Source organism: Metopolophium dirhodum, chromosome 1, assembly GCF_019925205.1.
Source record: "Metopolophium dirhodum isolate CAU chromosome 1, ASM1992520v1, whole genome shotgun sequence".
Taxonomy (NCBI): Eukaryota; Metazoa; Arthropoda; class Insecta; order Hemiptera; family Aphididae; genus Metopolophium; species Metopolophium dirhodum.
In genome coordinates this window covers 96,373,458-96,388,609 of record NC_083560.1, presented here as the reverse complement: position 1 = coordinate 96,388,609, position 15,152 = coordinate 96,373,458, and the positions used below count along the sequence as shown (strand labels likewise).

The window sequence follows — 15,152 nt, the reverse complement described above, 5'->3', positions numbered from 1 at the left end:
TACGTGCTCGTCACTATACCTATAGTATATACGTCAAGCATAATAATATTATCACAGAACAATTGATTATACTAGTATCACTCATGGCATATTATTTTCGTACCTAATGATAATCTGACCGCCAACAAGTAAACAATAACCATAGAATACTGTTTATAACTTCATGTTCTCCCGCTATGCTTACAACATCAATCAGTCCGCTGCCAAAATGAAAAAAAGTGAAGTGGTGGGGGGAGTGTCGTTTCTATAGTATTCTATGCAATAACGGTCTTACCGTTATGTTATTTATACCATGAGATGCAGCTATAATAATATATGTTACTAAATTATGTCATATTGTATTATTGTCATAGCTATAGTGCATAGTATTAGATAATAGATAGGTACTAGCTCATATTATACATTTATAATTGTGGTGCCGTGTTTTTCGTCTTTCGTATATGTTTGTGTTATACACGTACATTACAGTGTTATGTTATAACTATTCATTTAGAAGAATAATCAATAAAATATTTACGGTATTCAAAGTTATTTTGTAAAGCACGTGGAATCGTAAGTTGTTGTGACTTGTGTTTACTTATGCCGTTACATTAGTACTCATTAGTACTCGTATAATTTATTGTTTTGCCGTGCGTTTCGTATTCATCGTATTTGATTGTGTCACACACGTACATCATTACAGTGTTATAATTTTCGAAGAATAAAAAGATTCAAAGATCTTTTTAATGTCGACATTCAGTAAAGCACGTCGTGGACTCGTAAAGTATTTACTATTTTAAATTTATATAATTAATATTTTGTTCTTGTTAGCATTATTTGAGAGCTAAGGTAGTCTATAAAACATGATATTGTAATAATACTGCAGCTGTGATCTCCATAATATTATCTACCTATACTATTTTGCTTATTTTACATTCATATATTTGTCACTATTTCAGATTATTTCTTCATAAAATACATTTTTACAGCTATCATGCTAAGACAAAATAGTCTAAGTAAATCAACTAAACGCAGAAGAATAATCAACGAGATTAATTTAATTAAACATTCACTTGCAGATGCGTCTTCCCCACAAGTACCTAACGTTGTTGCTCTTTCATCAGAAATTAGCAATAGTCCTAATGATATAACTATTCAGGATACTACAAATACAGTAAATAATTTCCAATTTGAACTTCTACGTCTTGTTCTAATACAAATTTTGATGGTGAAGCAAATACCATTAGTGCATTTTTAAAACCTGAAAATACTGATAGTACCCTGGATAGTACTGATACAGATAGTGATCTGGATCATATTTCATCTTTGAAACAATCAATTATTACTGAGAATTTGTATCAATGGGCTTCTGAAAATAATGTACTCAATAGTACATTTGATAAATTGCTAAAAATTTTGAAAGGCCATAAATGTTTTCAAGATCTTCCAATTACGAGCAGAACTTTCTATAAGATGTATTCCAGTGTTTCGTATAATAAGCCTGTTGAAATGAAAAGTGTTTCTCCTGGGTATTATTATCATTTCGGAGTAGCTTATAATATTAAACAACATTTAGATAAGCAATTTTCTGAAGAAACAATTAAATTAGTCATTGGAATAGACGGCCTACCATTAGCCAAGAGTTCTGGTAGTTGTTTCTGGCCGATTCTAGGTTACATAAGGCAAACCAATCAAACTGTTTTTCCTATTGGAATTTATTGGGGCCATAACAAACCTGGTGATAGTAATATTTATATTAAAGATTTTGTTGATGAAGTAAAGGCCCTTATTCAAAATGGTATTGATGTAGATATTTTCAACAATAAAACTTTAACCACAGTTCATAAAGATTTAGTTATTGATTGTTTTTGTTGCGATATGCCAGCTAAATCATTTTTGCTTAAGACAAAATCACATACGGGATTTTTTTCATGCACTAGGTGCACAGTTCAAGGTCAATATTTATTTAGAAGAGTTTGTTTCCCTGATACAGAATGTCCTAGAAGAACTCATGATGATTTTGTTAATAAAATTCAACGACAATATCATAGTAGCTGTGATGATACAACAGAAATATTAAATATCCCTTCTCTTAATATAGTAAAGAATTTTAGTTTAGACTATATGCATGTTGTATGTCTTGGTGCTATGAAAAAAATGATCATGTTATGGAAAGGAGGAGATGGCTTAGGTAGAGATGTAAATAAACAAAAAATAAACCCCAATTTGATCAAGAAAATTTCAGAAAGACTTTTGTCTTTAAAATATAATATACCTAATGATTTTGCAAGAAAACCAAGATCTTTAGAAGAATTACCGAGATGGAAAGCCACTGAGTTTAGGCTATTTTTATTGTATATTGGGCCTATAGCTATTCAATCAATTGTATCTAAAGAATTATATGAACATGTTTTGTGTTTACACGTAGCGATGATTATCTTTCTAAGTCCTAATTACAATAATTTATCATCTTTTGCTCAATCACTAATGATTAATTTTGTACAAAAGTTTGGAAATTTATATGGAAAACACTTTATTTCGGCTAATATACATGCCTTAATTCATTTGGTTGAAGATTATGATAACTATGGGTCCCTTGATACAGTAAGCTGTTTTAAATTTGAAAATTATATGAGCCATTTAAAAAAAAATGGTTCGAAAAAATGATAAACCGCTACAACAAGTGGTAAGAAGGTGTGAAGAACAATTCAAACCCAACATCTTAGTAGATAAACTTGAAAATGATTTTAACCAGAACTTTCAATATTTGCATAGTGACGGTCCTCTAATAGATGGAACTTCTTCTCCTCAATATAAAATACTATTATTAGATAAAATTAAAATTAAAACCCATTCTGCTCCTAATTCATATGTTGGCTTGAAAATAGAAAATATATTTATAATTATTAAAGTCTTAAATATTTGCTATAGTCAAGATCTACAGAAGTTGATTCTATTAGGAAGACAATTTGAAAAAATTGGTAGCTTTTTTTCCAAACCATTAAAAAGTGAAAAACTAGGCATTTATAAAGTAGAAAAATTCTCTAAGCAAATAAGAATTTGGAATATTGAAGATGTGGTGACTAAATATATGATCCTAACAATTAACGACTTGAATGTTGCTTATCCAATCATTCATTTTAATAACAACTATTAATGCATCATTCTAAGTACCCACATAATCTATAGTATCTATTTTATTAACTTTTAAATAACTTAATTCAAGTTGTAGGTATCCTGCAAGTTTTAATTTTTAATTTTTACATTTAATCTCGCATTCAACATTATATCAATTTACCTTGATAGGGAAATTTATTTTTATACTTTTCTTTTATAAAAATGTTTTATTTTAGTGATAGTATTATATTTCATAATAGGATATCTATTATATGTGTACCAATATTATAAGTATAAATTCATATGATTACTATTATTTTAATTTAAAAATATTCTTGTCAAACAATTAATTACATCAATTTAAGTAATTTTTATTTTGTATTTAATAGTACCTGTTATACCTGCTAATAGTTGCAGTTAATAAGTTAACAACTAAGATATATTAAATATCAAAAATGTGGACCATTGTTCACTTTATAACCGATGATTCAGTGGAGCCCGTTCCTACGGATTGGCTTAATCATAATAGCACTCAATGCGCATGGCCAAATAATGATGCGCAAATTGCCAAGTATCGAGCAAATAAAACAAGGCCTAATGGATATGATTTTTCATATTATGACTGTCGAGTGCTTTCAACAAACATATGTAAGTTTAATTTATGTAAATAATTAAATAGATAATAATTGGTACCTAGCTATACCTATTATATTATTAAATAATAGGATTAGATATTTATGTTTTGTTTATTTTTATATAGTATCATTTACTGATGCACTAGACAAAGCAAAACGGGGACTGTATACTTCTGATCTGGATGACTTTGATGTTCAAACAACCATTTGAAGTTACAAACCAAAAAAATCAACAACCACCACAGTAAAACAAAACAAGTTTTCAAAACCGTCAGGTAGTAAATACACCTTCTCTCCTGAAAAAAAAACATAATGAAATTTAACTATAAGACCTAACTATAAAAAAATCATTGCTTTTAAAAATATCTATTTGTTGTACATTCCAAATTCATAATATTAATTATATTGTTACACTGTATTCATGACATTTTAAAACCCTAATGATATCACATATTATTTTATTGTTTGTTTTAGCATCTGTTACTGATTTACAAAGAAAATCAACCTTTGCTAAAACACCAGGAAATTCTTTAAAAAGACCGAATACAACATTATTAGATTCACCAGATTTAAAAATATTTAAGAAACAAAACATCAATGAAAAAAAAAAATAAATAAGAAAGATAAGTCTTCCAACCGCAGTATGTCACCTGTTAATTGATTGTAATAATGATGTTGATAACGATCAATGTTCTTCAGAGATTTGTGAGTCTATGTTATTCAATAATGAATATCAATTATTTATATTGATAATGACTATAATATATTATGGTTTAAAAAACCAAATAAGTTAAATCTATATTTATTTATTTTATTTATATAGCATCAATTGCAGATGATGCTGATCTTGATAAAGATTACAATCCATCACTTATTACCAATCAAAATATTCTTCTTGAAAATGATGATGGGAATAATAATTTATTTGATATATCAGGTATTTTAATATTTTATACATGCATAATATATAGGTCCAATATAATATGTGATATAACATAACAATAAAAGTGATATTATATTACATAATATAATATGAATTGTATATTAAAATTGTAAACATTTCAAACTAATTTGGATGTTTGAAAAAGTTTCCTCTTCAATTATTCTAAACATTGTAATTTACTTTTTCAGATATTCTTGATCGTGATGAATTGATGAACGGTAAATTATGCATTTTTAATATATTTTTACTGAATAATCTACACAGTTATTACAATTTAAAGAATTTTAATTTATTTATTGTTAGATTATGGCGATGATGAGTCAAATAATGCAGATGATAATTCTAAACATGTTATAAATTCTTCAAAAATGGTAGTACTACCTACCACCAATAATAACGAAAAAAAAAAAAATGAAACACTACCAAACCCAGCTAGTACGTGTAAAATGTCAACACAATTCAATTTTTATTTTTATGTTCGTGATATTTAATACAAATATTGTGATTTTTATTTTTCAGTTGATACTTCAAATTATTCTTACATACAACAGGATATTTCTTCATCACTATTGCAGACTGCGAATAATGAAAGTATATAAAATTGATTGTACTTCTATATGATTATAAATTATTGTTATTATTTTTTAAATGTATTTTTTTTTTATAGAATTTCAAAAAACTATTATAAACTATTTGGCATTTTTAAAAGTAGAGGTATGCAAGATATCTAATAGACAGGAAGAACTATTTGAATTGTTTAATAACTCGCAATTTAGTAGATCTCTGACAGCTGCAGCTGATGAAAGTAATTTTGAAATAGATTATTTTGTGTCAAATTGGCCAATATCTGATATAAACGGAATTAATTATATGGAAGACAAAATGAAATCAGACAATTCTTTTCAAAAACTTATTGTAAGATTTTTAATTATTACCAGCTATAATCAATATATTGATTTTTTTTTTAATTATTTATAGGTGTGTGAATTAGCCAGAACTGGTGGAAAATCATTGCCAAATATGATATATAAAATTTTGAAAAAGGTGTTTACAGATAAAGTATTAACTGAATATACTTACTACGGACTAAGAAATAAAAATAATTTTTCAATTTTATCTATAAATAAAGCAATATTTGGTAATTTAATTAAAATAATTTTTTTTTGTATAATAATATACCTAGACATAACCTAGAATAATTGTTTATTAAACTTTTGCTGTTATTTAGAGGCTATCAAAAAGTCAAAGTTCAAAAGCTGCTGTGATGATGAGGTAATTACAGCTATAGGAAAATGGCTCACCAGTGCTAAGGGAAGGCTGGAGAAAAAAAACCAACAGCTGTAATAATAGTTGATACACTATTATTTTTTTTTATAACATTTGTTTTTAGGTTTCTATGTTAATTTCAATTAATTATAGGTGCTATAATGTACCTAAACATAATTATATTAAAAGTTTATTATTTTTTTTTATGCTGCGGCTGCTATAATATATAAAAGAGTTTCAATATAATGAGGGCATATTATACTATTAATTGGTATATTTTTATTTTTATTTGCATTTTGTATTTTTAGGCTATAAATAAGGCTCATAATATATTTACACTATCAGTTCAAATTTAATTTTACATTATATAATTAAAACTTAATTCAATAGAACTCATAAATGTTAATCATTTATTAATTGATGTAATAATAATTATTATTATGTTAATTTTATGGAATTGGTAATAATAAATATCTTTATTTGAATAATATATATACACTATCTTATTATCTAATTAGATTAATATCACATATTATTATATTAAATATATACATACAGTGGCGGCGCCAGAAATTTAATACCAGGTGGGCCAGACTGGGGCCCAAATTTTTTAGGGAGGGCCAAATTGTTGACTTGATATATATATAAAAACAATATTGACGACAGGCACTTTTGCAGAGGGGGGATGGGGAGGGTCAACTTCCAATTTTTCAATTTTTTTACAGTACATCGTGTAAACTTACTATAAAACAATGATTCGTAAACATGTATTAATAGTATTTATTTCCTAACAAAATATATATTTATGTAAACACTTTTTAATTTTTATACTCCCTAACCCAAAATTACACTCAATACCAATTACACCATCATGCATCAATAAAACTGTAGTACAATTGAGTTTCTATAACCATAAAAACAAAACTACAAATATTTTAAACTGACAATAAACATTATATTATGTAATAATACCAATTTAAATAAACAATCAATGAACATATTTTATTATATATAAAAAAAAAAACTATATAAATAAATATAATATTTTAAGATAAAATAAAAAACAACTGTTTAAAGTTTAAATTAAACAATTAAAAACTTTTAATATTAATTATTTGTTTAAAATTAATTGGAAATAATAAAAACGATAAGATAATAATATATTATATAAGTACCTATATAACACATGTAGGTAAGTTAAGAAAAACAGCAATAAAATACATAATAATATAAATAATTTATTTTAATAAAATTCTTCTATTATTATGACTTTCAGCAAAAATATTGATTATATCCTCAATATTTAATGATTTTGCTTCAGACTTTTCTATAGCAATTATACTTAAGCTAGATAGATTGTCATGAAGCATAGAATTTCTCAAATATGATTTAATTCTTTTCATACATGAAAAAGTTCTTTCACATGCTGCTGAAGACACAGGTATTGTAATTGCAATAGTACATAACTTATATAATTCAAAAAATGCTAATTGATAATCCAATAAAAATTTATGAAATTGAAAAATAGTTTTTATAGAATGGTATTTTAATTCAAATTGTTTTATTGATTTTCTAATAATGTTTAATTCAGAATCTAAAGAATCAATATCGCACATATAAGATAAAGCAAATGGATGAATAAGATTTTTATCCAAAAAATTACTATTTCTTGGGTCCAATACACTAATTCCTATCAATAAATCTTCATTATTAGAAAATCTTTTACTTAGTTCAGCATTGATTTTATCTATAATAATTAAATAAAGGTTTTTTCGAAAATCAGTTTCTGAACCTAATACTGAACTTTCCAATGAACTACCTTCAACTATAAATTGTTGCAAATGTTTGGGTAATTTTTTAACTCTATTTTTTTCTTTATTTTGTGCAGAAGGGTGTTTTATATTTAATTTATTTGCCATTAATTTGGATTCACTATATAATTTTGAATGATAACTTAGATCATTTCTTATTTCACAAAAATGTTCTTTAAGAGAATTCATTAATATAATTGCTTTGGCCATATCAGCATTTTTATCTTGTAAATATTTGGTCAACAAGTTAATTTGGGAAAGTAAATCATTAAAAAAAAGTAATAAATATATAAATTTAAAATCTATGTTCTTAAGTAAACCAGTAGCTTCTGAGGAACGCATACTTTTTTCATTTGAAATCTTATATAATAACAACAGTATAACTTCCAAAGTAGCTTTAACAGCTCGACATGTATGAATTTGAGATGACCAACGAGTAAGGCATAATCTTTTAAGTTCAATTGGTTTTGGAATTTTTAAAATTTGTTTTTGAAGCTCAATGAACTTAGAATGAATTGAAGATCCAGATATAAAATTATATAAATCTTGTATAAAATTAAAGAAAAAATTTACTTCATCAACATTTTTTGCTACATCTACAAGAACTAAATTAAGACGATGATTGTGGCAATGAATATAAACAGCATGAGGAACTTTATTTTTAAATAAAGCTTGAACTCCATTAATTGAGCCTCTCATAACATTAGCTCCATCATATGTCTGTGCAACACATTTATTTATATCAATCTTACATTTATTTAATTTTACTTGAATATGATTAAATAATGTGTTTGCATCTAAATTTTTTAGTGGAGTAAACCCTAAAAATCGCTCTTTAATTTCATTGTTATAATAATATCTAACGACAACTGATAATTGTTCAGTTTTTGTAATATCCTTAGTTTCATCTATCATTATTGCAAAATACATAGATTTGTCTAGTTCAGAAGATATTTTATTTATTATCATACTAGCCATGATGTGAATTAATTCTTTCTGTATTGAATGATGAAGATACCTAGCATTTTTTGGGCCATTAATTTTCTTTTTAACAACATTATCAAAAAGAGAAATAACTTTCATCAACTCTAAGAAATTTCCTTGATTTATACTAGATTCATTTTCAAGATGTCCACGGAAGGCAATACCCTGAATAGCTAACATTCTTAAAGAAATTATTATTGCTTCCATATATTTTTTATTTTCAATTACAATACTAGCATGATGATTATTTAATTTTGATAACACTGAAGTCTTGTTTAATTTGTTTTTTTTAAATTCTACCCATGAAATAGTACAGTTTTTATGTTCATCACTATTATCATGTCTCAAAAAACCCCTACTAGACATTGCATTTTTCCAATTAGTGTAACCTGTACTTATAAACATACTATCACTATCGTTCTTTTGTTTAAGTGAAAAAAACCTACAAGGAAAACAATATACAGCATTTTCACTTTGACTATATTCTATCCACTTAAATTGGTCATACCAACAAAATTGAAAACTTCTGGTCCTCTTTGTCCGGCCAGTACCATAGGTAGTCTTAGGATAGTTCTTTAAATTTGGTTGATATGGCTCTTCATCGATGGTTTGTGAAATATCATAAGGACCAGGAACTGTACGAAGGCTTTGAGGCTTGACTATGTACTCTAATTCTGGTTCACAGTTTGTAAAAATAGATTCATCAATTTCATCAGCACTTTCATAGCTTGAACTAGATTGAAAAAAAAAATTATTCAATATAAATTCCTAAGTAAGCTATTAAACATTAGGTATTAATTAATAATTATTAAAGGTATGATTAATTTACCTGCATAAGTCAACACTACTACAGGTACTAGATGAAGATGAATAATTTGATTTTTCAAGTTCTTGATTAGGTTGTTCATTTGTATTACTAAACAAGTTCAAATTAAATGGTATGTTATAAACTATAGTACGGTTTATTTTATTTGAAAAATGTTTAAGGTGAATAGCATTATACAAAATTTAAATTCAATTAATATTTTTATTATTAAATAAACACATTTTTATGCATGTAAAATATAATGTACTAATGTATAATATTCTATCATTTTTGGCATTTTATATTGCATTTTTTTTTTTTTTTTTTGATATTTTTAATGAATTTTTAAGATTTATAGTGCATTAAATTCACAGCCTTAGTTATAAATAATAACATAATATATTATACCAAAAATCATTTGGAAAAAAATTGTCAACTCACTTTTTAAATGATTTTGAAAACTCTGCATTAGTTGTATCATGTTCAATCGTCATTACAGTCGAATGATGAATATTTTTATTTACATTTGTAGTTTTCGAATTTATTGCTAAAATGGTCATTAGGTTTGATTTAATATTAATTATTAATTCTCATAATATTTATTTTAAAAAACTTACCATCAGAAGGAGAATCAAAATTAGATGCTTTGTTTACTTCCAATTTTATCTTTTTAGGCGCAAAAAAAAAAGATTTTATAGATCTGACGTTTTTTGTTTTGATAGTCTCATTTTCGATATTGCTTTCTGACATGACGACGAGTAAAAACGTTTAAATAATTAATTAATTAAATATTGATTTAATAAATGTTAATTATAAATAACAATGAATAAGTAATAAAAAGTCGTAGCTGAATTGTTTGACTACTTTGTAAAATACCGAAAAATCGTAGTAGTAAAATACCTTAAACAACAGTTTAGTAACAATCAAGAACAAAATCAACTGTCAAATGACCACAAAATGGAAAACATAGAATAGTATAAACTACATACACGAATAAACGGTTTTACAAAATTAAAAATATACAGTAAATTGTAGATAACAGTACCTCGCGCATCGCCGTCGATAAAACTGTTACTGATTCTTACAAGTTACAACTCACAAGACAATGCAATATTTCAAAAGTATCTACAAATAGAATGTTTTCCCTTGTATTTTCTTTATCATAGTTGGTTAATAATCTAAGCATTCTAAGCCCACAGTTGGCGTAGTTCATGGAATTTTCAACAAAATTATTAATAACATAGATAAATATTTTACAATAACTAATAAGTATAATTTATTATTTTCGTATTCAGCCGCTGGAAAATACACGTTATCTATGAGGCTTTCAAGCATAGTGCATAGTTTTCAAGTTTTCAACCCATTCAAAATGTTGTTCACGCCATTTATTATGACTTAATACTTTCATATTTTACTAAATCATGATTTATTCGTGAGATATTTTTTAGTATTCTAATATGATTAAATTTAATTTTTTGGGTGGGCCACAGGGGGGGCCCGAGACTTTTTAAGGTGGGCCCGGGCCCACCCTGGCCCACCCCTGGCGCCGCCACTGTATACATAAAATATATATTGAATTGAAAATATAATCATGTATATTTAAAAATGATCTACAGTTATATACTTATATATGTTGTTGATATCTTACAGAATATATATAGGTGTATATTATAGTTATTTTTATAAAAAAAATCAATAAATATATTTTCTTATGATGGCTATTATTACGGTAGAAATAATTAATGAAAAGATGATATCGTAATTTGTATATACACCAGATGTGAACTCTTGGTTCATAAGACATACATTCAATATCTCATTGATATCCAAAAATATTCTACGGTTATTTTATTGACATCTTACAGATATATTTTGTAACACAAATCAATATTCATAAAACAATGGTTAAATATATGTGAGATATCTCTTGGTTATTATAGTAGAAATATTGAATAGATATCTTAATTCATATATACACCAGTTATGAACTTTTGGTTCATAAGACATACATTCAATATCTCATTGATATCTAAAAATTTTCTACAGTGCCATTTGAGATATTTAACCGATATCAATATAAAAAAATTCATATACATAGAATATGTATTAAATATCCCTTTGCTATATGGGTACTTAATTTCTAGATTTCCATTCTAATTATTATTAATTATTAATAAGGTAGGTGTAATTATTAATAGTAACTAGGTACCTGACTCTAACTGGGATACAACTTGGAATAAATGTGAAGCTGATAATATTGATATTTTATCATAGAATTGTCATTTGACAAGATGCAATTTTAGCCTGTAGCTGATAATTTTATAAGACATGCTCTGAAAATAACGCTGAATGAAAAAATAAATGACTACCTAATTAAAGTGTTGGTGAGTATTTTATTTGAATTAACTTGTATGTTTATAGTATAAAGTTTTAGGAGGGGCAAAGTAAAAAAATTCTCAATTGTAAGATACTAAAGATTTAGTGTTATTTTTACATATAAATGTAAATATACTGTTATGCTAATACTAAATATTAACCTCTCATATTGTTATATATATAGTTAGTAATTAGTGAAAGAGTTCATAATTATAGAAAAAAAAAAATGGAAAATCAAGTAATACAGTCAAATATATTATTCGGTATTAATAAATAAGAATTGTACATTTCTTCGTTTCATTCCAAACTTGTTAATGACATCCTGAATGAAAATATTCTTGTTTATGTTCATTCTTTCACGATGAAGGCTCATCATACACAACCCATTTAAACAAATCTTCACCTATAGTCGACCAACGCCACGTTTTTACTCTTCTTAATGTACTGAACAATCTTTCTATTAAGCATGTTGTCGGAGGCAGTGATATAAAAATATTGAGTATTTAAAAAATCGCTGGATAATATTTGCAACTAGCCAATAAATCAACAAACGAAATTTGATCACACTTTCCAATTTAATAATGATCACTAATCAGCTTAATTTTTTAACACTTTTCTGAAGTTCGCTTTCACGTCCGTCTGTAATCAAATCTTGCGCGCTCGATTTGAGGCACTTTTTGAAGATGAAAAATTCTGAAAATTGGTATAGACCTTGGTCTTGGATGACAATACAATAATCCGTTGTCATTTTGGGACATGGACCTCCAGGTAGGCATCTCCGAGAAAGTAAAGGTACGAAGGGTTTCCCTGGGTCAAGGCGGGTTAACCTAACCATTACTCGCCGAAAAAAAAATCAGCGTTGCAGAGGAACTCCCGGCATCCCCCTACACGGATTCTGCAGTGGTACAGCAGAATAGGAATGTACAGCTCAAGCTGCAGATCCCCGTATAGCAAAGGATTGTCCCCACGACGTCGCCGTAAAAACCCCGTTTCCACTGTGTGCTTCTGCAGTGATACAGCTTACGACTGTATTGTTGAAGCCAAAGAACCAGAGGTAAGATTTACAAGCAGGACATACCGGACGTAATGGTGGATTTTGGCGTGGATGGGATCCACCTGATCAAGCCAAAATCAATACAATTTCTAGCAAAATTCAGTTACGGAACTGCCGAGTGCCGTATGCTGCCTTTAATATTATCATGGGCTTTAACAGCCCATAAAATGCAGGGCACCACAGTCGATTGTGCTGTCGTTTACTTGGGACAGAAACTATTCGTACAAGGTCAAGCGTACGTCATCATTAGTAAAGTTCGTAGCCTCGATGAACTACGTATCGAAGAATTGGACGCATCAAAAATAACGGGCAAGACATTCTGTAACGTTGACGCTTTGGATGAAATCGACAGAATGAGACAACATCGTAACAATATCTCGGAAGCAATTGTAAATGACGGACAATAAATTATAAGTACTGTCAAATAACAAAATATGTAATACACATAATGGTTTCATAATGAAATTGTTAATATAAAAAAATTTCAATTGGTTGTGGCAAACAAAATAAATGTCTTGTCATTTCACGACCACATAAACTTATTTATTTATAAATAAATAATAATCACCAGTAGTTTGATTCTTTTTGTTTCACCAACATATTTTTTAAACGTTTAATAAAAATATTTACTTTCAACTAAAAAGTAGAAAAAAAAAATAAAAAAAAATATTTTAAAAATTGCACTAAAAAGACAAAAATAATTTTCTGTACTTAAAAATAATGAAAAATTTAAAAGTGTGTGGTGCATCATACAAAACATTAAAAGCCGAGCTAAGTCTCACATACACTTCTTTGTTCAATCATGTTTATAAGATAGTGACTGGGAATATATGTCAAGTGTAAGACCACCACACACTTTTAAATTTTTCATCAATAAATTTTTCAATATTTTTAAGTACAGACAATTATTTTTGTCTTTTTAGTGCAATTTTTTAAATATTTTTTTTAAAATGTCTTTATGGAAAAGTGTGTTTTTAAAATTTTTTTTTTTCATTGAAATCATTAATGCTGTACCTACTTTTTAATATTTATAGGATGCAGGAGACTTATTGAGAATGCTGTTTTATTGGCTTTTGAAAATCGTCGTAAAAGAGATGAAATCAGTGAATCTAAGTACGAAATAAAGATAGAAAATCTGTAATAGCATTCAGTAGCATTGGTTTCGTAATTTGATCCATTTTTTTTGTTTGGATATAATGCGTGGAATTTTAATTTCTGCGTCAATTTGTTTTGCCACATGTAAGTAGTTATTTAAAATATCATTGAAAACGATATATGATCGATATAAATCAATAGACTTTGCCTACAGTTTATTTGTAACTGGTTCTAATAAATTGTGCTGAGTATTTGGATATGATATTTAAGGATATAATAAATTGTCAAGCTGATGTCGAGCATGATAGTTGGCGGGTTTTTGTGCAAGTAGTCAGTAGTGGTGTTCATTTTAAAATCTGAATCATTGTTATTGGATAGTTAGTAAGATAGATAGTAAAATGATCGAATATCCATGGTTAAAAATTAAAAATGTATAAGAATAATCACACAGACATTATAATACTAAAATTCAGTACACAAAGAAGCACGTATTTTGTAACCAGCTGCCAATTCGTAAGTCGTAGTTATCCTACGGTATCTTATAATATGTTCATTAATCATTAGAAGTCAGAACATTAAATTTTGTCTGATAGAATATTTGTAGTAGGTCAGGGTTTGCGCAGTTCTAAAATAAAATGTGCAGTTCTAAAACGCTAATTGTGCAGTACTTACTGCTACCTACCTATTTGAGCATTGTAAAACAATAACTAATATACTATAGATAATATTATAATATAGACCAAAACGATTTGTATTAAAGTTATAATAATTCATAATAATCAAATTATAATATTATCGAGACATTAGGATATAACCATGAACTAATGTGGATTGATGGATTGTAATATGTTAAATGCATAGGGAAGACCTTTTACATTGTTAAATTTGTCATATGAAATTCCGGCTATTTTTATATTATTTGTACTCGATTTTCCAAGTAAGATAACCAATTCATTATATTATAAATATATCATTATTAAACTATTATTACAAATTATTATTCGTTCGAAGCTCTACGTGAAGCTTTAATGATTATTTTCTTTTAGCCAATGAAATATTAATATTATATTTAGTATAATATGTTGTT

The 15,152-nt window shown here is 27.0% G+C and overlaps 2 protein-coding genes and 1 pseudogene across 3 annotated transcripts; 2 read left to right on the top strand and 1 right to left on the bottom strand.

The window, feature by feature from the left end:
• The first annotated feature begins 280 nt into the window (after positions 1–280).
• LOC132935363 (uncharacterized) lies at positions 281–4,525 on the top strand (annotated as a pseudogene).
• LOC132935364 (uncharacterized) lies at positions 4,407–6,404 on the top strand. 2 transcript variants are annotated; one of them, XM_061001892.1, is made up of 8 exons: positions 4,407–4,436; positions 4,567–4,668; positions 4,863–4,892; positions 4,978–5,109; positions 5,194–5,265; positions 5,342–5,589; positions 5,653–5,812; positions 5,903–6,404. In XM_061001892.1, the coding sequence occupies exons 3-8, from the start codon at positions 4,886–4,888 to the stop codon at positions 6,016–6,018; spliced, it is 735 nt and encodes a 244-aa protein (XP_060857875.1). In that variant the 5' UTR covers positions 4,407–4,436; positions 4,567–4,668; positions 4,863–4,885; the 3' UTR covers positions 6,019–6,404. The 2 variants fall into 2 exon arrangements, with proteins under 2 accessions (XP_060857875.1, XP_060857874.1); XM_061001891.1 differs by having other exon boundaries at positions 4,414–4,436; positions 4,555–4,668.
• Positions 6,405–6,809: 405 nt separating this feature from the next.
• On the bottom strand, positions 6,810–10,596 carry LOC132947264 (uncharacterized). The gene is made up of 10 exons (XM_061017521.1): positions 10,158–10,596; positions 9,982–10,087; positions 9,565–9,651; positions 9,244–9,468; positions 8,964–9,177; positions 8,520–8,900; positions 8,325–8,471; positions 8,096–8,255; positions 7,604–7,975; positions 6,810–6,844 (listed from the first exon to the last, which is right to left on the bottom strand). Exons 1-10 carry the CDS (start codon positions 10,288–10,290, stop codon positions 6,810–6,812), a joined length of 1,860 nt encoding a protein of 619 aa, XP_060873504.1. The 5' UTR covers positions 10,291–10,596.
• Between the last annotated feature and the right edge of the window lie 4,556 nt (positions 10,597–15,152).